At 46.9% G+C, this 24,074-nt stretch overlaps 1 protein-coding gene across 3 annotated transcripts in view; it reads right to left on the reverse strand.

Moving 5' to 3' along the window:
• Positions 1-16,009, reverse strand: part of ASH1L (ASH1 like histone lysine methyltransferase) — a 76,573-nt gene extending 60,564 nt beyond the window's left edge. For 2 of the 3 annotated variants that reach the window (XM_064401795.1, XM_064401794.1), the window contains exons 1-2: positions 15,811-16,007; positions 3,781-4,286 (exon numbers count right to left, since the gene is read on the reverse strand). In XM_064401795.1, coding sequence (XP_064257865.1) covers positions 3,781-4,191 — 411 coding nt within the window. In that variant the 5' untranslated portion in view covers positions 4,192-4,286; positions 15,811-16,007. Of the gene's footprint in view, positions 1-3,780; positions 4,287-15,810 lie in introns of all 3 variants that reach the window. The other variant, XM_064401796.1, reaches the window with a different exon arrangement.
• Between the last annotated feature and the right edge of the window lie 8,065 nt (positions 16,010-24,074).

The following is a 24,074-nucleotide window of genomic DNA, read 5'->3' on the forward strand; positions in this document are numbered from 1 at the left end:
TGCTAAATTTTCATTCTAATTCTTCAGTGCTCTTTTAAAAGAACAGAAAGTTCCCTTTCAGAGCTCCAAGTAAAGCCACACCTGGCTCTGAATGGGTCACATGTCTGCTTCCCCTGCTCTGCATCCACAGCAAAAAGTCATGGAGAGCTTTCCTTTGCTGAAGTGTAATTTGCAGTGCCAAAATCTTTATTATTTATTACATGTATATTATTTATTTTATATATTTATATTTATTGTATACACTTATTATATATTTATTTATATATTTATATATTTATATATAAATATTTATTTATATATTTATATTTCTTATGTTTATATTTATTATATATTTATTTATATTTAATATATATTTATATTTATTTCTATGTATTGCATGGCAGCAAGACAAAAAAACCAACCCTTGGGTATTGTATTCAAAACGTGTGATGGTTTTAAGCCATCATTCCCATTTATTTCCACTCCTAATCCCACTTCAGGAACCAGCAGGATGTTGTTCAGCGTCATTTCTAACAACCCAAAGTGCAAAATGGCAGCAGGGAACAGACAGACTGAAACAGCACCTCAGAACAACTCAGGAGAGAGCAGAGGATCTAAAGGGAGTTCTGGTGAGTCAGGGATTTGAAACTCTTGTAAATAATGCAAATTTCATGCAACAGATGTGCATCCTCTGCATGCAGGGCTGCCTGGCAGGCAGGAGAGTGACTGCACTGAGAGCAGCTGCAGTCTGAACTGATGTGGGATCAACACGCATCACACCAGCAATGTCCTGCACCATCACCAATACCTGCCTCCTTCTCTACTTTCCATCTGAAACGGGAAAAAAATATCCTGGTGTGTAAACAAAGATGGCAAGGATGAAGGATCCCTGCTGCCACCAGGAGAATTCAAACTTTGATTATTTTCTCTGGTGAAAACTCCCAGGGCACGAGCTCTTGATGCAAAGGGAAAGTCTCCAGCCACAGAGGTGCCTTTTGAGTGCAGAATCAGGGAATTATGGAATGTGCTGAGCTGGGAGGGACCCACAGGGACCAGGCAGTCCCAGACACCCCAAATCCCACCCTGGGAGCATTGCCCAGCCCCTCCTGGAGCTCTGGGGCTGTGCCCGTGCCCTGGGGAGCCTGGGCAGTGCCAGCACCTCTGGGGAAGAACCTTTTCCTGATATCCACCCTCAACCTCCCCTGATTAACTTAACATTGAGTTGTTTTTCCTGCTGTCTAACCTAAACCTCCCCTGAAGAAGAGATTTGCAGCTGCAGGGGCCACCTCAATTCAGACACCAAGAGAAATCACTGGCTGGATATTCCAGACTGTTCCAATACTCCACTCATTGCAACAGAGTCTTGTCAAAAAAAACCAAAACAAAACAAAACAAAAAAAAAAACCCAACAAAAAAAGAAACAAAAATTAAAAAACAAAAACAAAAGAAAACCATCAGTGTAATAACAAACTGCCATCAACTTTTCTCATGTTTTTCAAGCCAAAGTTAGAAACATCATTAGAAATAATAAGCTTGTTCTGAAATGGAAGAATGTACAATAAAAACCACTGCCAAAATCTGAAGTTACACAACAAACACTTGAGAGTTTCTTGTTCAGTAGGCTGACTGCAAACACCTCTGTTTCCAGAGCAGGAAAACCCCAATGTGAGTGCACTGGAAAAAGCAATTGTAGTCCTTACACAACATCCAGCACACTTGTTTTGTAAGCACATAATTGATTACTCAGAATCCCAGACTGGTCTGGGCTAAAAGGGATTTTAAAGATTTCACTCCACACCTTCCACTGTCCCAGGCTGCTCCAAATCCCATCCAACCTGGCCCTGGGCACTGCCAGGGATCCAGGGGCATCCAGAGCTTCTCTGGGCACCTGTGCCAGGGCCTGCCCACCCTCACAGGGAGGAATTCCTGCCCAAAATCCCACCCAGCCCTGCCCTCTGGCAGGGGAAAGCCATTCCCCCTGCCTGGCACTCCAGGCCCTTGTAAAGATTTGTGAAGATTCTCTCCCTGGCACTGGAAGGCCACAATGAGGTGATCCTCAAACTTCCCTTCTCTTGAAGGTGATTCTTCCTCAAGGCCAATTTCAGTCAGGGTATGCCAGGGAAAGGGTCTGGGTATGCCAGGGAAAGGGTCTGGGTATGCCAGGGGAGAGGAAAGGTCTGGGTATGCCAGGGGAGAGGAGAGGAAAGGTCTGGGTATGCCAGGGGAGAGGAGAGGTCTGGGTATGCCAGGGGAGAGGAGAGGTCTGGGTATGCCAGGGGAGAGGAAAGGTCTGGGTATGCCAGGGGAGAGGAGAGGTCTGGGTATGCCAGGGGAGAGGAGAGGTCTGGGTATGCCAGGGGAAAGGAAAGGTCTGGGTATGCCAGGGGAGAGAGAAGGTCTGGGTGTGCCAGGGGAAAGGAAAGGTCTGGGTATGCCAGGGGAGAGGAAAGGTCTGGGTATGCCAGGGGAGAGGAGAGGTCTGGGTATGCCAGGGGAGAGGAAAGGTCTGGGTATGCCAGGGGAGAGGAAAGGTCTGGGTATGCCAGGGGAGAGGAAAGGTCTGGGTATGCCAGGGGAGAGGAAAGGTCTGGGTATGCCAGGGGAGAGGAAAGGTCTGGGTATGCCAGGGGAGAGGAAAGGTCTGGGTATGCCAGGGGAGAGGAAAGGTCTGGGTATGCCAGGGGAGAGGAAAGGTCTGGGTATGCCAGGGGAGAGGAAAGGTCTGGGTGTGCCAGGGAGAGGAGAGGAAGGGTCTGGGTGTGCCAGGGAGAGGAGAGGAAGGGTCTGGGTATGCCAGGGAGAGGAGAGGAAGGGTCTGGGTATGCCAGGGAGAGGAGAGGAAGGGTCTGGGTATGCCAGGGAGAGGAGAGGAAGGGTCTGGGTGTGCCAGGCACACACCACCTGAGCACAAGGTGAGGAATTCTCCTTCCCTCCCTCGGGAGGCTCTGCCCAGGACAGACTGGTGCAGGGAGCCTTGAGGACAGGGCACAGCTGGGAAATGGAAATGCTTCAGCCTGGGGAAGCTCTGGAGCAGGAGCCCCTGAGGAGAAAAGCCCTGCAAAGGAAGGACTCCAACTTCCAGGGGCTCCCTGCACTCCCCTGGCAGTACTACACAAGGGCGTATTCTAACCTTGATTACCAAAACTTTTATGTTTATGGGGGAAAAAAGAGCAGGCTGTCACCAAACCCTTCAAAAATTTAACATCTATGCAATTGTATTTGTAATCCTTGCCATTTATCCTGCTTTCCCTATCTGCTACTGCTGCTCTTACTGATTACATCATGGAGATCATAAAAACAAATCCTCGAGGCAGGGTTTGGAAAAGCCCTGGCACATCTCTCCAGCATTTACATGCAGCTATCACCAGGCTGGTTTTTAAATCATTTGGAAAAGTCTGTCTCACTTTTCAGACCCTGCCTGAGCAGCGACAGGTGAGACACAGCAAAACTGCTTCTAACAGGTAGGAAAAACTCTAAATGCAAGCACAGCACATCCAGAGCCCCATCTCAAGAGAGACAGGACACCCAAACCCTTCACTTTGTTAAGAAAAGAGACTCAAAATCTCCCCAGTACTTTTCAGAAATGAACCCAGTTCAAGTGAACATGGGAATCATCTCTCACTGCTGTTGAAACAACAAATTGGCACACTGTAAAAGCATTTTTTCCTGCTAATGGCCACAAAATAAAACCATTTCTAACTGCAGACACTTCAGTATCAGAGGTTCCACATAAAACCAGAGATGATGGAGCTTTTAAACGCAGCTGAAGTGTGCCAACCACCCCACAGCCACACCACTCACTTGCTTTGAAGGACAGTGCTCGCTCTTCTCCTCCGTCATCTTCCCGCCCTTGGGAGCCCTCCTTGGCTGCTTGATGCTGGTTTTTATGGCAGGCCGGCAGACATAATTCTCCAGGTTCTTGGGAGGCTTTTTTGTCCTCTTTGCTTGAAGGCCAATCTTCAGCTTGAGGTTTCCCTCGGAGAAGTTGGTTTCCTTCACGGAGAACTGCTGCTGCGCATCGCCCGGAGCCTCGCCGGCGCCGCCCTCCTCCCTGCTCTTCTTCCTCCCCTCCTCCTCCTCCTTGCCGCAGCCCTCGAGCTCCGCTTCCCCCTTGCCCACCAAGGTGCCAATGTTTACCAGAGAGGGGCTTTTCCCAGCAAACGCCTCTGAGTCAGAAGCCAAGGCTAACATAGCAGGGTTGCGAGGGTCCATGACAGGAGACGTGCCTGCGGGTGGCTCTGGGAAGGGTCACAGGGCTGTGCTCCTCAGGAGAGCTGCTCCGCTGCGGGCACTCGGCATCTTGCGCTCTGCGGGGAAAAGAGCAGGGCGTGAACGGGGGTTCAGCAGAACTTAAATCAGTGTTAAGGGAAACCAGTACAGGAATATAGAACCAATACAGGAATATAGAACCAATACAGGAATATAGAACCAATACAGGAATAATAATATGTAAATCCAATATATACATAAAATATGTAATATCAATATATAAATAGTATATATGAAACCAATATATAAATAATATGTAACATCAATATATAAATAGTATATATAAAACCAATATATAAATAAAATATGCAATATCAATATATAAATAATATATATAACCAATATATAAATAAAATATGTAACATCAATATATAAATTATATATATAAAACCAATATAGAAATAAAATATGTAATATCAATATATAAATAGTAAATATAAAACCAATATATAAATAAAATATGTAATATCAATATATAAATAATATATATAAAACCAATATATAAATAAAATATGTAATATCAATATATAAATAATATATATAAAACAAATATATAAATATAATATGTAACATCAATATATAAATTATATCTATAAAACCAATATATAAATAAAATATGTAACATCAATATATAAATTATATCTATAAAACCAATATATAATAATATATTAAAAATAAAGAAATAATAATATATAAAACAAATATATAACTATATATTAAACCAACATATATAATATATAAAACCAATATATAATATACAAACCCAATATATAAATAACACATAAACCAATATATAAATAATAATATATAAATAATAACATATAGAACCAATATATAATATAAAAACCAAATATATATAATATATAAAACCTATATAAATAATAATATATAGAGCCAATATATAATAATAATATATAAACCTAATATATATAATAATATATAGAACCTATATAAATAATAATATATAGAACCAATATATAATATATACAAAACCAATATATAAATAATAATATATGAAACCAATAAATAATAATATATAAACCCAATATATAATATATGAAACCAACAGATAAATAATACACAAAACCAATATATAATAACAATATAAAACCAATATATAAATAATAATATGTAAACCCAATACAGAAATAATATTAAACCAAATATAAAATAATATTATATAAATCTATAATATATATAACCAATTAGAAAGCAAACAATTGCACTTCAGTCACACACAGCAGCTGATGTTCCAAGACACCAACGCTTCCAGTCACCTCCTTCAAATCCACAATTTATCTGTAAAACACTTTTAAGTGGTAAGTGAAAATGAAAACTATGTGAATATTATCATTTCCAAATGATCCACGTGACATTTCAAATGATGGCTACAGATTTTAATGTCGACCATCAAATTAATTTTTTTTATTTATAACCAGAGCCCAGTTAGTCCCAGCCTTGCTGATCCACTGGAGGAGCTGCATCTGAGGAGGGAGCAGGCAAATGAAACCCAGAGGAAGCACCCAAATATTCTGGTTTTAAATGAAACCCAGCAGAAAGCACCCAAATATTCTGGTTTTAAATGAAACCCAGAGAAAGCACCCAAATATTCTGGTTTTAAATGAAACCCAGAGAAAGCACCCAAATATTCTGGTTTTAAATGAAACCCAGAGAAAGCACCCAAATATTCTGGTTTTAAATGAAACCCAGAGGAAGCACCCAAATATTCTGGTTTTAAATGAAACCCAGAGAAAGCACCCAAATATTCTGGTTTTAAATGAAACCCAGGAGAAAGCACCCAAATATTCTGGTTTTAAATGAAACCCAGGAGAAAGCACCCAAATATTCGGGTTTTAAATGAAACCCAGGAGAAAGCACCCAAATATTCTGGTTTTAAATCAAACCCAGGAGAAAGCACCCAAATATTCGGGTTTTAAATCAAACCCAGCAGAAAGCACCCAAATATTCTGGTTTTAAATGAAACCCAGAGAAAGCACCCAAATATTCTGGTTTTAAATCAAACCCAGCAGAAAGCACCCAAATATTCTGGTTTTAAATGAAACCCAGGAGAAAGCACCCAAATATTCTGGTTTTAAATGAAACCCAGAGGAAGCACCCAAATATTCTGGTTTTAAATGAAACCCAGAGGAAGCACCCAAATATTCTGGTTTTAAATGAAACCCAGAGGAAGCACCCAAATATTCTGGTTTTAAATGAAACCCAGAGGAAGCACCCAAATATTCTGGTTTTAAATGAAACCCAGAGGAAGCACCCAAATATTCTGGTTTTAAATGAAACCCAGAGGAAGCACCCAAATATTCTGGTTTTAAATGAAGTCCAGGAGAAAGCACCCAAATATTCTGGTTTTAAATGAAACCCAGAGGAAGCACCCAAATATTCTGGTTTTAAATGAATCCCATGAGGAAGCACCCAAATATTCTGGTTTTAAATGAAACCCAGAGGAAGCACCCAAATATTCTGGTTTTAAATGAATCCCATGAGGAAGCACCCAAATATTCTGGTTTTAAATGAATCCCATGAGGAAGCACCCAAAGCCCAGCAATATTCTGGTTTTAAATCAAACCATGAGGAAGCACCCAAAGCCCAGCAGCATTCTGGTTTTAAATCAAACCCAGCAGAAAGCACCCAAAGCCCAGCAATATTCTGGTTTTAAATCAAACCCAGCAGAAAGCACCCAAAGCCCAGCAATATTCTGGTTTTAAATCAAACCATGAGGAAGCACCCAAAGCCCAGCAATATTCTGGTTTTACATGAAACCATGAGGAAGCACCCAAAGCCCAGCAATATTCTGGTTTTAAATCAAACCATGAGGAAGCACCCAAAGCCCAGCAATATTCTGGTTTTAAATCAAACCATGAGGAAGCACCCAAAGCCCAGCAATATTCTGGTTTTAAATCAAACCATGAGGAAGCACCCAAAGCCCAACAGCATTCTGGTTTTAATTCTCTGAGCCACCAGGAAAGCTGAGCCACGTGGGCATCAGTTTACAAACACACCACAAAAGCCTCTCAGCTGAGGGTTTTCCACAGTTCAGGAAGGATGGCAGAGCAGATGCCAGCCCCAAACATTCATTCACACACTGCTTTTTGTGCTTCCTGAAGCAGGGGAACAGGGAAGGCCACGTCACCCTGTTCTTCCAAGCTTTCTGATTTTACATTCTTGTAATGAATTTTCTTGCATGTTTTTCTCTAATAATTATTGGTTTGTATTTTTTGAGAAATTTAATAGACTGTTGGTTTGTCCAGTGTCATTGGGGAGGTGGCACTGTCACTTTTATAATCTACAAATGTTAAAGTCCAAAATTAATGTCCCTCTTTTTACCTTAGAAATTCCAATATCCACCATTCCAACATCCACATTGTTTTATTTCCTATCCTACAGCAACATCCACACTTCCACCAGCACAGACACTGGCAGGGATATAAAACTGACCTATTTAGCAGAAAATAAGAGAGGGAATCATCTCAACTACAGGAAATTAGAGTCGAGCTCTAAGACCCTGAGCTTCCCTCCCTGCCAGAGAACAAACCAAACCTGTGCTCCTTGTCATGCAGACACAAAATCCCAAAATCCCAGAAGTGTTTGGGCTGGGAAGGACCTTGAAGATGATCTTATCCTACCCCTCCCACTATCCCAGGGTGCTCCAAGCCCTGTCCAGCCTGGCCTGGAACCCTTCCAGGGATGGGGCACCCTGTGCCCAAAGCCATTCCCCCCATCCTGCCTCCAAACCTTTTTAAACTCTCCCTCCATCTTTCTTGCAGCCTCCCTTAAGGCACTGAAAAATTATTTGTTCTGGGGGAATTTTAAGGAGAAAAATGTTTAAATATCTTCAGCACTTAAATACCTTTATCAGTTTTGAAATGAAATGGATCAGAAAAAGGTCTGAAAAAACAGTGATTTGCTGAAAAGTGCATCACAGGCACCAAACCAGCCTGAATCCTCTGTCCTTATCTTCCCTGCAGTCATTAAGTCATTTGTTAAGTCATTAATTGTGAGCAATGGCATGGAAAGATGTCCTGATCTCAAAAGGAGTTTCAGATAAAGCTCTCAAGGAGCCCAGCACTTTTCTGGGACGTTTGGCACCCTGGCAGGTGCCACAGCCCCCCTGGCCAGACAAAAATTGGGGAAGCAGCACCAGGAGCTGCTTTTGGGGTGGCTCAGGAGCATGGGGAGGAGAAAGGATCAGGAATGTGAAAGGCAACACCAGAGAGCACCAAGGCAACTGCAGGGGACACCAACAGATGCCAGGATTAGTGGGGGCAGGAGAAATGCTGCTGGGAACACCAGATGCAGCCAGCCACAAAGGCAGCCTTCCCTGCCGAAGTGCTCAGAGAAAACAAACTTATTGCCATGTGTTCTGGGTGCATTATTCATGGGGTTTCTAGCTGCAGCTCTGGCTGTCCAACTCCACACATCCTCAGCAATCAAACCTGCTGTTATTACTCATAAGAGCAGAGGTAATTAGATAAAATCTCCATTTTACAGGGAGAAAAAAGGGTAGAGCAGTGTGACATGGGCACAGAAGGTCAGTGGCACTGCCCAGTTCAAGGCCCAGTGTTAGTCCAACAGGCTTCAAAAAAAGGCTTCACCATGTCACCAAAAATGGGTTTTTTCATATACACCAATGTGCAAGGAAAACTGGCCAGCAGGTAAATAACTCTGAGCTAAAGCCTGAATTAAATAATAATTAAATAATTCTGAGCTAAAACCCGAATTTGTATTATTCAAGCCCAAGAAAAGGGACAATCCCACATGCATATACACCAAAGGGCAAGGAAAACTGGCCAGCAGGTAAATAATTCTGAGCTAAAGCCTGAATTAAAAAATAATAAAATAACTCTGAGCTAAAGCCTGAATTAAATAATAATTAAATAATTCTGAGTTAAAGCTTGAATTAAATAATAATTAAATAATTCTGAGCCAAAGCCTGAATTTGTATTATTCAAGCCCAAGAAAAGAACAATCCCACATGCCATCACGCACCTCTCAAATCTGTGCTCACACAACTTTCCTTCTCTAGTGAGTGCAGTGCAGAGCAGTGATGATACTTCAGATGTTTTCTTACAAAGAAAATTCATTAATCAGCTTCATGAAACCAACAGCAAGAATCACACGCTGACCTTTAGAAACTGCAGGACTCAAAAAGCAGAGTGGGAATCAGACAGAGCAAGGTGCTCACCTCCTGCTCTGTGCCAAGAGGATCAGTACCTATCCCAAAACAAAGTCTCCCACAAACACAGAGCAGGCCATTTATTTACCCATTAATTACTCTCAACACAGACAACAAAAATGCCAATCCTGGCGCTGATCACCGCGCTGCTCCATCAGTGGAACCTCTCCCAGCCCCCCAAACTCGCAGATCTCACCTCCCTGGATGCCCAGGTGCTGCTCCCTCCCTGCCTTGTCAGGTTCAAGCTCCCTGTCTGTCTCCCAGGTGCTCTCAAGGGTACCCTGGCTCTTCCCGGGCTGCTCCTGCTCAGCTGCTGCCCCAGTGATGCCACTCTTTGTTTTCTTTTCTCACTTGCCTTCCTCTGTGCTGCTCCTCACGCTCCCTGCAGGATCTGCTCCACCCCTCCTGCAGGCTGGGCTTTAAAACCTTGTGGATGTCAAAGCAGATGAGCTTTGTCACCAACTGGTGACAGCCACAGCTAAAAAACCCTGCAAGAATTCACCCTGAAAACTCTGATGCTTGGAACTTTAAAGACCTAAAATGATCATATTTAACCATGTGAGTGAGGAACTTATCTGTGTTTCTGTTTTCCATGTTTGCTGCAGAAAGCTCCAAGTCTTGCTCTGAATTATCCCTCATCCATGGTGTCATTATAATATGATTATAATGATTAAACCATTATAATATACTGTAGTTAAGAAAGTTAACTTCTGATTAGAATCATAACATCTCTATTCCAAGTCTTGTTCTGAATTATCCATGGTGTCAAATAAAACCATTATAATATATTGTGGTTAAGAAATAGTTAATTCTGATTAGAATTATAACATCTACATTCCAAGTCTTGTGTCTGAATTATCCTACATCCATGGGGTCAGACTAAACCATTATCATATATTTTAGTTATTAAAGAGTTAATTCTGATTATAACACCTATATCCAAGTCTTGTTCTGAATTATCCCTCATCCATGGGGTCAGATAAAACCATTAGAATATATTGTAGTTATAAAACAGTTAATTCTGATTATAACATCTATATTCCAATCTTTTTCTGAATTATCCCTCATCCATAGTGTCAAATAAAACCACTATAATATATTGTGGTTAAGAAATAGTTAATTCTGATTAGAATTATAACATCTACATTCCAAGTGTTGTTCTGAATTATCCTTCATCCATGGGGTCAGATTAAACCATTATCATATATTGTGGTTAAGAAATAGTTAATTCTGATTAGAATTATAACATCTATATTCCAATCTTTTTCTGAATTATCCTACATCCATAGTGTCAGATTAAACCATTATATTTTAGTTATGAAATAGTTAACTTCTGATTATAACACCTATATCCAAGTCTTGTTCTGAATTATCCTTCATCCATGGGGTCAGATTAAACCATTATCATATATTGTGGTTAAGAAATAGTTAATTCTGATTAGAATTATAACATCTATGTTCCAAGTTTTGTTCTGAATTATCCCTCATCCATGGGGTCAGATTAAGCCACTATAATATATTGTAGTTAAGAAATAGTTAATTCTGATTATAACATCTACATTCCCATCTTTTTCTGTATTATCCTTCATCCATGGGGTCAGATTAAACCATTAATATATTGTGGTTAAGAAATGGTTAATTCTGATTAGAATTATAACATCTATATTCCAATCTTTTTCTGAATTATCCCTCATCCGTGATGTCAGATTAAACCATTATATTTTAGTTATGAAATAGTTAATTCTGATTAGAATTACACCATCTATATTCCAAGTTTTGTTCCGAATTATCCCTCATCCATGGTATCATATTAAACCACTATAATATATTGTAGTTAAGAAATAGTTAATTCTGATTATAACATCTATATTCCAAGTTTTGTTCTGAATTATCCCTCATCCATGGGGTCAGACTAAACCATTATATTTTAGTTATGAAATAGTTAACTTCTGATTAGAATTATAACATCTATATTGTCTCCCCCTTCACATGAGGCTGAAAACAAAATAGAAGTTTCTCAAACTGGGTTGCCCTTCTCAGGTCAGAAAAAGCCTCCATGCCACGTGGGATTTCAGGTACCCACACTTGGATTGGAAAGCTCAAATCCCTGCAGGGGCTCTCAGGTGATGAGCAAGACACCAGCTCCTCCCCACAGCAAACCAGCAACCCCCAGCCCCGAGCCAGCAGCTCCTGCACATCCAAATCCCTCCTGAAACTGTTCTGCCCCAAAAAATTAACGATGAAACATTTTCAGATCCACTTTGACACGTGCCACCTGCAACTAAGTGCTGTTCATTAACGATTTCTCTAATGATTTCTCATTGTTTCCATAGCTGGGATTCATCCTTGTTCCCTGGTGTCACATCCCAACCCTTCCTGCCATTTCTGCTCTCTGGTGCTCTGCTTTCCCAAAAAGAAAATGCCAGCTCCCAGATATGTCTCCCCACAGCCCCTCAGCAATATTAGCTGAGATTTCCCCTCTTTTCATTCCTGCTGCTGTTTTTCTTGATGAAAACACACTGTCATGTCACATTTGGAAGGTGAATATTTTTCTTCTGGCTCTTTTCATTGCTTCAGCTCCAAGGGACATTAAAACCACTTCAGCTAAGTGTCAGAATCTCAGAATATTACTACTAACTCTGTGGCCTCCCAGTCCCCTCTCAAATCCCTTGTCTTTTCTTTGCTAAGGAAGACAGACCAGACTCAGAAAAGAGAAATAAAAAGTGCAATAAAGCTTTAAAGTCTTTCTGTGCATCACAATTCCTGACCAGGGGAGACAGGAGCCTTGGATCAGCTGCACAGGCATCCTTAAAATGTTCAGAGATGGAGACATTTTCAGGAATAAAGCTTTAAAGTATTTCTGTACATCACAGTCCCTGAACAGAGGAAACAGGAGCTCAGGGCCCCTTGGATCAGCTGCACAAGCATCCTTAAAATGTTTAGAGACTGAGACATTTTTCAGGAATAAAGCTTTAAAATATTTCTGTGCATCACAATCCCTGTCCAGGGGACACAGGAGCCTTGGATCAGTGCACAAGCATCCTTAAAATACTTAGAGATGAAGAAATTTCTCTGGAATAAAGCTTTAAAGTCTTTCTGTACATCACAATCCTTAAACAGGAGCTCAAGGCCCTTGGATCAGCTGCACAGGCATCCTTAAAATGTTTAGAGATGGAGACATTTCTCTGGAATAAAGCTTTAAAATATTTCTGTGCATCACAGTCCCTGACCAGGGGAAACAGGAGCCTTGGATCACCTGCACAAGCATCCTTAAAATGTTTAGAGACTGAGACATTTTTCAGGAATAAAGCTTTAAAGTATTTTTGTACATCACAATCCCTGTCCAGGGGAGACTGGAGCCTTGGATCACCTGCATAAGCCCCGTTAAAATGTTTAGAGATGGACACATCTCTCTGGAATAAAGCTTTAAAGTATTTCTGTACATCACAGTCCCTGACCAGGGGAAACAGGAGCCTTGGATCATCCTTAAAATGTTCAGAGATGGAGACATTTCTCTGCAATAAAGTTCCTGTTTGCTTCACAGAGGTAACGAATAAAACACTTTGCAATCAGAATCTGCTGGGTTTTTTCCTGGCAGACAGAAATCCCAGGGGACCTGTCTTGTCAGGAAGAATATTCCACAGAAGTGCTGGGAGCAGAGGCCACGCTCAGGGAAAGCACCTGGAACAGGACACAGATTTTTTGGGAAGAAAGGCAGAGGACAGACAGGGTAAAACACCCTGGAAAATGCTCCAGTGGGAGGAAAATTGGGAAGTTAGATAGAGTTTCTCCTGGTTTTTAACCTGGCCCCTGGCTGACTGCAGGTCTGGAAGCACAGGGCTGAATCTGGAGGTGCAGGGTAATTCTGTAGTTGCCTATTCATATGCAAATAAAGGCAAAGTTGCTAAAAATCTGCATAACCAAGTGTCTGGAGCAAAGGTTCCTCCACCCTTAGGCTGTGAGTGCCAACACTGACTGCTGAGGGAAAAGCAGTTTGGGAATTCTCCTAAAATATTATCCCAGCTGCCACAGGCTGAGTCAGGAGCTCCCTACATCCAGTGCCTTCCAGGGGATTTTTCTGCAGAAAATCCATTTATTTCTACCCATCCAGTAAAAGACAAGGGTCCCAGCAAACCAGAACTTCCCTCTGCAATCCTTTGGTTATTCCCAGCCCACAGTGGGCACACCTGTGCCACAGGTAAGGGACACAAAAGCAGGGACAAGCCCAGATTCTGCTGTCACAGAACAATCACAGTAGGTCTCATGACAGATTTTATTTTCCCTTTGCAAGCTGGAGATGGGACTCATGAGCTCATTGGAGGGGTAGAATGTGTCCACAACAGCAGCAGCCCTTCCAACAGCAGAGAAATGGATTTAATTTTTAAAAAGCCAACAATCCCATAGACAGCAATATCTATTTTAAAATACCTCTAATTCAGTAACTACATGTGCTATTGCCACTTTTCTCTTCTAACAACAGCACTGCCATTTTTACCAATATGTGTCTCTTCCACCAAGGAAAAAAAACACTTTTTATATCCTCTAAGACAGTTTAAACTTTTGAAAACAACTTAAAAAAAAAAAAAAAAAAGAAAAAGCTTCTTCTGGAAATTGTAACTCAAATTTTGTCACTGGTTATTATCACTCAAACCTCTTTAAGCAACTGCTGAGTGCCTGTAGCAACGAACTCAAGTCCAAAAAGAAGTTGTGGTAATTTTGTCTTTTAAACCAAGATGTTTCAGACTTAGAACTGTTTCAAACGAAAAAAAAAAAAAAAGAGAGAGAGAGTCTCTCTTTTATACTCTCAGACAGCTGAGAAAAGCTCTGGGTAAGAACACTTCTTAAGAACTCAAGCAGGCAGACAGATGATGATTTTAGAGCCCATCTCTCCCCATATGTTCCAGCAGCTGCCAGAATTTCCCATTTCCCACAGAGGCACCAGGGATGATCCCAAGGTCCTCAAAAATGACCAAGAGTCTTAAAGATTCACCCCAAAACCCTGGAAAACAGAGCAGGTGGAATTTAAATTACTGAGCAGGGAGGATAGGGGAAAACAAAGCAGGAAAAAAGAATTTCCCATTTCCCACAGAGGCACCAGGGATGATCCCAAGGTCCTCCAGGATGACCAAGAGTCTTAAAAATTCACCCCAAAGCCCTGGAAAAATTTACAGGTGGAATTTAAAATACTGAGCAGGGAGGATAGGGGAAAAAAAGCAGGAAAGAAGAATTTCCCATTTCCCACAGAGGCACCAGGGATGATCCCAAGGTCCTCCAGGATGACCAAGAGTCTTAAAGATTCACCCCAAAAGACTGGAAAAAATTGCAGGTGGGATTTAAATTGCTTAACAGGGAGGACAGGGGGGAGAAAAGCAGGACAGGAGGTGCTGCAAATGGAAATGGAGCAGGTTTGAAGGGATGAGGGCAAAGCCACAGGTTGTGTCCCTGCTCCCAGCGGCTCCAGCTCCCTGACAGCAGAGGAGGGAATTCGGGAGAGGGAATTCGTGTCCCGAGGCCACGGGATGGGAACCCACACTGCAGCAGCTCCCAGCTCCACAATGAAGGGTGCAGAACCACAGAGCAGGACGGGGGTGTCACAGACCGCGGCAGGGAGGGACACGGATGGGGACACATTCTGGCTGCGGATGGGGAAGGCCGAGGCTCAACCACCTGAACCCACACTCACGCTCAGCAAAGCTGAAACAGCACCAAAACCGCAATGAAACAATAAATAAAACCGAATAAAACTCCAGAAGCGCGATTTTGCTGAAGGAACACCACAAAGTCTACGAGACGCCGACCCAACAAACCAGCCCAAAAACCCCACAAATATTTGGCAGGCAGACCCCCGGCAGCACCGGGGACACACGGAACTCCGGGGATGCGCAGCCCCGGGCGCGGGGGGGCCGCGGGACCCGCCAGGAGCCGCTCTCCGGAGCCTCCCCGGCCCCGGTGCCCGCGGGCGGGCGCGGCCGCCGCCTCCCGCAGCCCCGGGGGCAGCCCCGGCCCCGCCGCCGCTGTCAGCGGGCCCGGCCGCCAGCGGGGATCCCCCGCCCCTCGCCGCGGCGCCTGTCAGGGACCCCCGGCGCCTCCCGGCGTCTCCCGGTGCCTCCCCGCCCGGCGCGGTCCCCCCGGGCCGGCCCCGGCTGCGCGCTGCCCCCGCTCCGGCCGCGCGGGCCCTGCCGGGATCCCCCCGCCGCCCCCGGGGCTGCCCCGCCGCGCCGGGGATGCCCGGCGGCGGCCGGAGCGCGGCCGCGGGGGGCACGGCGGAGATGCGGCCGCGCAGCGAGGCGGCCCCGCGGCGGCTCCCGGCGCGCCTCCCCTCCCCCCGGGCCGCGGGCCTGAGGCGCTCCCAGTCCCCGCCCGCTCCTCACCGTGTCAGCGGCAGCGCGGCCGGGGCCGAGCACGGGCTGCTCCGCGCCGCATCCCCGCGGCCGCCCGGGCGCGGACGGGGCCGGGGCGGGACCGGGACCGAGCGGCGGCCGCGGCGGGGCCTGAGCCGAGCGAGGCGGCGGAACCAAAATGGCGGCGGCTCCTGCTCCGCCGCGAGCGAGCGCACGGCCACGCCCCCCGCCGCCGGCCACGCCCCCGCCGCCGGCCACGCCCGCCCCGCCGCCGGCCACGCCCACCGCGCGGCCACACCCCCGCGGGGCAGAGGGCGCGGCGGTCACGCCTGGCCACGCCCTCTTTAAACCACGCCCCTATACCTTTAACCACGCCCTAAAATAGTTAACCACGCCCTACAATACCTAACCACGCCCCGATGTCATTAGCCACGCCCATCGTTGTCCAGGCCACGCCCACCTGGGAAAGGGGCGAGGGAAAAAAGGGGAAAGGGGAGAAGGAAAAGGGGAATTTTGGCCCCAAAATGCTGCAGGTGGTTTTTTCATCCATCTTTGGATGGGGCCATCTTTGCCTCAGTGCCACGCCCACGCGCCTGCCGGTTCAGGGTCGTTGAAGTCTTCGTGTGAATCTGGAATCGTGCAACATTAAAGGGTTGGGATGCACCTCAAGGTTAATTTATGCTCAAAGATTAATTTATGCTCAACCCTCCTGCCCCGGGCAGCATCTTCCACCACACCAGACTGTGAAAAATGCGGATTTTATGATTGGCTTTTCACAAATATTCAAATGAATGTTATATGTGTTATGTTAAGAAGTTATGCTGTATTAATTTTCTTAAGTAGTGTGTTAAATATAGTTTTAGGTTACAACATAATGTTAAAATAGAAACTTTGCTATGTAGGATACTTTTTTTCTAAAGAAAGGACTCGCACTGAGATAGCAGCCACAGGACACCTAAATCTTTCAGAGAAAGAGAATTTATTGCTCCATTATCAGAAGAAATTAACTTCTACCTGCCTAGTTCATTAGGATTAAGGGAACAAGTTGACGCTGACCAGACAAAATCCTGTGTTTGAACGGAATTTATGCATCCTGTATGAGGTGTATGAACATGCAACAGGCTGTTGTTTTTAAGGGTTACTCCTCTGTTAATGTGTCTCCTTTTTCAGGCTTATTTTGCCCAGAAAGAGGTACCTGGACTGTCCCTAACTCTTTGGTCTTATTGCCTCGTATTGTCCTAATCCAAATTGTCCACATTTTTATTACTTTAATTATATTACTATTTTAATAACCATTTTATTACCATTAAACTATAAAATTTTAAAAACAAATGATTGTTGTTTTTCACAAAATCACTCAAGGGCTGGTCCAGCCCAGCCTTGGGACCCAGGGCAGCCTCTGCCAGCGCCTCCTCCCCCTCACAGGGAGGAATTTCCTCCTAATAATTCACCTAAATTTTCCCTCTGTCACTTCGTACCCATTGCCCCTTTCCTGTCACTCCAGTTCCTGATGGAAATTCCTCTCCGTGCCCCTGGAGCCCCTTTAGACCCTGCTGTTCCCCAGGCTGGATATTCCCAGCTTTCCCAGCCCTTTTCTCTACATTTTTGTCCCCACTAGACTTCCTCCAACAATTCCACACCCTTCATATTTTGGGAATGGTGCTCGCAATATCTGATGGGATTTACCACAGCCATTTGTACCTGCTGTTAAATTGTGTTTTACTTAGCTAAATAGTGTTTTATTTGCTGCCAAAAATAGGAAAAATTCATTTTAAAATTAATTTTATATGCAATATGTATATACATGAAACCCACATGAACAAAAACCCCTGGGACTAAAACACCCACAGCAAAAAAAAAAAAAAGTGAAATCTTTGCAGAAGCAGAGATTTTAAGTTGTCAATACCCGAAAACCTGAATGAAACCATGAAAAGAAAACTGCTCTGGCACAAGGCGTGCAGAATTCAACCCTGAGGATCCAGGTGAGAAAGGAAAACCAGCCCGAAGCTGGGCCAGCACTGTGCCCTGGAGGGCGAGAAAATCCCGGGGGCATCATCAGGGGCACTGCCAGCAGGTCAGGGTGGGATTTTGGAGCCCTCCCTGGAGCTATGATATTCTATGAAAAATCCTCTGCTAGGATTTTTCCTGTCCTGAGGAGCTGAGAGCCTCAGGAAAGAAATGTAAACAATAACTATCTGCTGCTGTGGGATGCCACAGGTGCATCTTTCATTAGTGGATTGTTTTTAATTGATAACCAATCACAGCCCCCTGTGCCAAGGCTGTGAGCAGGCACAGGATTTTTGTTATGGATTCCTGTTCTATTCTTGTCTTTGTAGCCTTCTGATCTCCCTCTCTCTCTGTTCTTTTAGTATAGTTGTAATGTAGTATTTTAGTATAATATATAACATAATAAATCAGCCTTCTGAGCAAAATGGAGTCAAGCCTCGTGTCCTCACACATGGGGCATTCACCAAGACAAGACCTCCCAGCTCGGGCATTCCGTGAAAGATCAGAATTTCTTCTCCATTTCCACCCTGATAAAGCCTGGGCAATGTTTTAAGGAACAAGACCGGGCACCAGCACAGGCTGGGGGTGACTGAGGGGTGTCACCAAGCTGTCCCTGAGGCAGGGCACAGAGAAGGGCACTGCCAGCAGGGCAGGGTGGGATTTTGGGGCCCTGTGGGTCCCTCCCAGCTCAGGCATTCAGTGAAAGATCAGAATTTCTTCTCCATTTCCACCTTGATAAGGCTTGGGCAGTGTTTTAAGGCAAGGTCAGGGAGGAACAAGGCCGGGCACCAGAGCAGGTACCTGAGGGGAGGATCTGAGGGGTGCCACCAAGCTGTCCCTGAGGCAGGGCACAGAGAAGGGCACTGCCAGCAGGGCAGGGCTGGGCCAGCTCTGGCACCCCCAGCACGGCAGGCACAGGCAGCTCTGCAGGGCACAGAGGTGCTGCAGGGCCTGGGGGGGCTGAGAGGGGCCAGCCCTGGGGACCGGGGGGGCTCTGGGTGTTCCTGTCTGGTCCTGGCTGTCCCTGAGTGTCCCCAAGCGTCTCCGAGTGCTCCTGGGTGTCCCTGAATGTCTCTGGATGTCCCTGTGTGTCCCAGTCTGTCCCAGTGTCCCTCAGTCCGTCCCAGTGTGTCCCAGTCTGTCCCTGTCTGTCCCAGTGTGTCCCCAGTGTATCCCAGTGTCCATCCCAGCGTGTCCCAGTCTGTCCCAGTGTCCCCCAGTCTGTCCCAGTGTCTATCCCAGTCTGTCCCAGTGTCCCTCAGTCCATCCCAGTGTGTCCCAGTCTGTCCCTGTCTGTCCCCAGTGTGTTCCAGTGTTTGTCCCAGTGCATCCCAGCGTGTCCCAGTCTGTCCCAATGTCCCCCAGTCTGTCCCAGTGTCTATCCCAGTCTGTCCCAGGGTCCCTCAGTCAGTCCCAGTGTGTCCCAGTCTGTCCATCTGTCCCCAGTGTGTTCCAGTGTTTGTCCCAGTGTGTCCCAGTGTGTCCCAGTGTCCATCCCAGTCTGTCCCAGTCTGTTCCAATGTCCCCCAGTCTGTCCCAGTGTCTGTCCCAGTCTGTCCCAGTGTGTCCCCATGTCTGTCCGTCTGTCCCCAGTGTGTTCCAGTGTTTGTCCCAGTGCATCCCAGTGTGTCCCAGTGTCCCCCAGTCTGTCCTAGTGTCCGTCCCAGTGTCCCCCAGTGTGTCCCAGTCAGTCTCAGTGTGTCCCAGTGTCCCCCTGTGGGATCGCGCTGGCCCGCTCCCCCCTGTCTTTATGTTTGGTCCGGTCCCAGGACATCAGTTACCTGTCAATCTCCCTCACTCCTCCTTCGCTCCTCCCCAGTTTGGTTAGGTTCCTCCCCGAGTCCCTGTCCGTCATCCAGCACACTCTTCCCACCTTCTAGAAGTTTCTCTGTGTTCTGCGGGGTGATTGGACGAGGGGCCGGGGCCACTCCCCTGAGTTACTCTGGTTGGTTGTTAGGTTTGTCTGTTAATATCTTGTTACACCCCCCCTACCCCCTGATTGGTTGCTTTGTATCCCTTATAACCTGCTGTCGGGCACATTTCTCTGTCTTTCGGCGGTCCTCCCTTGGGAATTAAACCGAACTTTGGCACCCCGAAGGAACGTCTCTTGTCATTCCTGCGGACTGCAGTCTCCGTCGTTCTCCGGGATCCTCCGTCACTCCGGGCCTCCACGCCCTAGGCGCACCCCAATCCTCGAGAGGATACAGGGGGCGTCATTGTGCTGCCAGTGACGCTGGCCTCGGCCAGCCGGGTTTTCTGTCGAGGCTGACGCACTGCTGCAGTTTGGCGCCCAACGTGGGGCCCTGAGAAGATCACCAGGGCACGCGGACGAGGATTCCGGATCCCTGGACTCAGTCCGTTTGGATTCGGATCTAACCTCTGTGGCCGTCAAGCTACCCTGTGGTGAGCAGACCCCGTTTTAGGGGTGGCGCTCCCCAGGGATCGGGACCGGTAGCTCCAGCACCCAGGAGTCGGCTCCCTCCGCAGGATCCTCCCGCCTTGGACCCTTCCCGGATCAGTCGTCAAGTGTGAGTTTTTCGCTCCTTCCTTTCCTTTCTCTCCCTCACCCCCGCCTTTTTAAACTCACCTCGTTTTCCGCGGTTTCATCCGCTCTGGCCGTTTTATCGGCCCATTCAATTCAAGTCCTGCAGGCCATTTTTTTTTTCTCTACCGGCATAGACCGGCGGCGGGGTTTGGCGACTGTCCCTTTTCTATCCTTCCTCTCCTTTTTCGTTCTTCCAAGGCGGGCGGGCTTGGGTCGTCAATCAACAACAGCATGGGTGCAAAAGTCTCGACGACCCAAAAGAGGCTTGTTAGAAAAGTTCAGGGGGTTTTAGTTGTGGGGGGTTTTGATAATGTTCACAAAAAGGATATTAAAATGTTGGTTGCTTGGCTCCTCTCCCAATTCCCTACCACAGACCCCGAGCAGATTCTTAACCATACGTTCTGGTCCCATGTCGTTTTAAAAGCTAACAGTATGTGCCGCTCGGGGGACTCTAAGATGTTAAAAATCGCGTATCTAAGCTCAACTATTCGGGACCTTTTACGATCTAAGAGGCAATTGGGAGAGCAGCCAACCTCACCTGAGTTCCTCCCCAGTTCGGTTGCGTGTTCTTCCCCTACCCCTGTTCCCTCTACCTCTACCCCAAGATCTGGGATCCTGAAGAGAGCAGCCCGCGATGGCAGCGCGCAGGAATTATACCATCCTCCTGGCTCTCTTCAGGGTGTCCCTTCCCCCCGCCCGAGGAGTCCTGGCCAGACTCTTCGGGATTCTCCCTGTCCCCCCTTTTCCCCAGTTAAGTGTTTAAAAGGTTCGAAATCTGTTCGTTTTTATCCTCCTCCTTCCCCTACCCCTTCGGGAGATTCACCATCACAAGATGGCGCGGATGAATCCCAAAATGGCGGAGACCTCATGGGTTTTCCCGCCGAAACGCCTCCTTCTTCCCGAAATCCCTTTCGTTCCCCGCGAAACCCTTTCCGTTTCCCTGACCCCTCCTCTTCCTCAGTTCCCTCCGCTCCGCCCTTGCCTCCGCCCCTCCCTCTGCGCGGTGCTCCGCCCCCAGCTCCACCTTTCGAAGCCTCCGCCTCTGAGGCGGGGACAACGCCATCGGTCCCCGCCCCCGTCACCGGCTCCTCCCCTTCCGCCCCGGGCCCTGGTTCCCACGCTCCCTCTTCCGGTTCCCACGCTCCATCGGGTGCTGGGGGGGGGGCTGGGGCCTGGAACCAGGGGCCGCTGCTTAACCTTTCCGCGGCTCCGGTTTCTTACATCCCGGGGAGGGAAGGGAGGACCCAGACCCAGTGGATCCCCTTTTCAAATCACACTATCAAGGAGTTGTGTAAGGCCCAGAAGGATTACTCCAGGGAAAGTGAGTTTTTCCGGGGAATCCTGAGGGCCACACTAACAGATGCCATCGTCATTCCTGCCGATCTCCGGCGGATCTTTTCGTGCTTGCTTAGCCCCTCAGAGTTCCGTCTCTGGGAGGCAAATTGGAAACGAGAGATAGGCAAGATTTTGCCTCAATTATGGCAAGATGCAAGCTCCGCCAGGGACACGGAGGGAGGAATGATTTCTACAGACCATCTTTGTGGCATCGGGGACTGGGCAGACGGGAACTACCAGGCTTGGTATATCCCTGCAGAGGCACTTAAGGCAACAACATCTGCAGCATTGAAAGCGTTCACTGCCCTTAGACCTCCTACTGCTCCCCTCATTTCATATACTAAAATCATACAAGAAGATAACGAACCGTTTCTTCTTTTTACTGAGCGGTTAAGGAAAGCAGTAGAGATGCAGGTGCGGGATGAGGCGACCCGGGAGGAAATCCTGACAGAGATGGCAGCCACCAATGCAAATCCTGCGTGCAAGGCTGCCATCCTCAGCCTCCCCTTTGACCCTCCACCGGACCTGACCCAAATGCTGCAAGTTTGCGAAAGGAAGGTGTCTGTCCTCCCCGAAAGTACTCCCAGAGGACAGCGCCCAACTCAGCGGAGAGTCGCCGTAGCGGAATCTACCACGGCAGAGGACAGTAATCCAGCACCGCATCGGACGCCCCGTCCCATCCGAAGACCACCTCCCGGCGCCGATGCTCCGTGCCACTTATGCCAAAAGACTGGGCATTGGATGCCTGACTGCCCGTTGAGGAAAGAGTTTTATAACTTTAAGTTCCATCAGAAACCTCAACGGGCAGATCAGCACTCAAAAAACTAACTCAAGAGCGCGAGGCCTCCCCGCGCAAAGATAAAAGTAGGGCGGAGAACTTTCCATCTCGCGGGGGGGGAGGAGGAGGGGAACAGCCGGAGGCGGTTCCCCAGGTTAATCCGCCTACGTTGTCATATCCACAGGACTCGACTACCTCATATCCGATACTGACTACCACTTCTAATATCTCTCCGTACAGGCTCCAGCTCATCGAGCCCTTACACCTGACAGACACCAGTTTCCGGGAAGTCTCCGTCTCGCCAGACGCACAAGGTACTTGGTGGCGGGTCAAATGTAAGTATGTCGTTGTCGGAGACACGAAATACACCCCACCACACATCAACATCTTGCCGGGGGTGGTGTCCACACATATACACCTATTCTCTGTCGTCCTGCATTGCACACAGCCACCCATCTTTCTACCCAAGGGCCAGGTGATTGCGCAAGCGATCCCTGTCCCAGAAATCTGTCAGTCCACCACTGACACAGAGGTAACACCTACCGTGGCTTGGTCTCAATTTGTCACCGGGGACAAGCCACGGCTCACCTGCCACATACAGAAGGATGGGGAGGCCACCACGTTACATGGACTCTTGGACACCGGGGCAGATGTGACGATCATTCCCGCAAGGGAATGGCCGGCACATTGGGAGCTGCAAAACGTGGCTGGAAAAATCCAGGGTGTCGGGGGGGTCCAATTGGCGAAGCAATCTCGGAGTTTCGTTCAAATTATGGGGCCAGACGGGCAATTGGCCTCTGTTCGCCCGTTTGTTTTAAATTATTCGGAACCCCTGTGGGGAAGAGACCTCCTTGCCCAATGGGGAGCCAAAATTGACCTACCATCGGCTCCTCCGGTTTTTCGGGCAGCGGTCACTGAGGGGCGCCCTACCCAGAAACTTAATTGGAAATCAGATGTCCCTGTCTGGGTAGAGCAGTGGCCGCTTTCTAAACAAAAACTTAAGGCGCTCCAGGAGCTCGTGGATGAGCAGTTACAGAAGGGTCATCTGGTGGAGTCCACGTCACCGTGGAACTCCCCAGTCTTTGTCATCAAAAAACCCAATAAGAACAAGTGGCGGCTCCTCCACGACCTCCGCAAAATTAATGACATCATTGAAGATATGGGGTCTCTTCAACCAGGGATGCCGTCCCCGGCGATGCTCCCTCAAAACCATCAATTGGCTGTCATCGATATAAAAGATTGCTTTTTCCAAATTCCCCTCCATCCGGATGATGCCCCACGTTTCGCCTTCTCGGTTCCCACCATCAACCGAGAAGCCCCAAGGAGGAGGTATCATTGGACAGTATTACCACAAGGCATGAAGAACTCGCCGGTAATCTGCCAATGGTACGTGTCCTCCTTGCTGTCCCCGGTGCGTGCTGCAATGCCGGAAGTCACAATCCAACATTACATGGACGACATCTTAGTTTGCGCTCCGACAGACGACATGCTTACACATGCGCTTGACCTGACAATCAATTCATTGATTGCTGCAGGGTTCGAGCTGCAACAGGACAAGATTCAGCGGATGCCGCCCTGGAAATACCTGGGCCTAGAAATTGGCCGTCGTACTATTGTACCTCAAAAAAT

This window comes from Passer domesticus, chromosome 32 (genome assembly GCF_036417665.1).
Source record: "Passer domesticus isolate bPasDom1 chromosome 32, bPasDom1.hap1, whole genome shotgun sequence".
Taxonomy (NCBI): Eukaryota; Metazoa; Chordata; class Aves; order Passeriformes; family Passeridae; genus Passer; species Passer domesticus.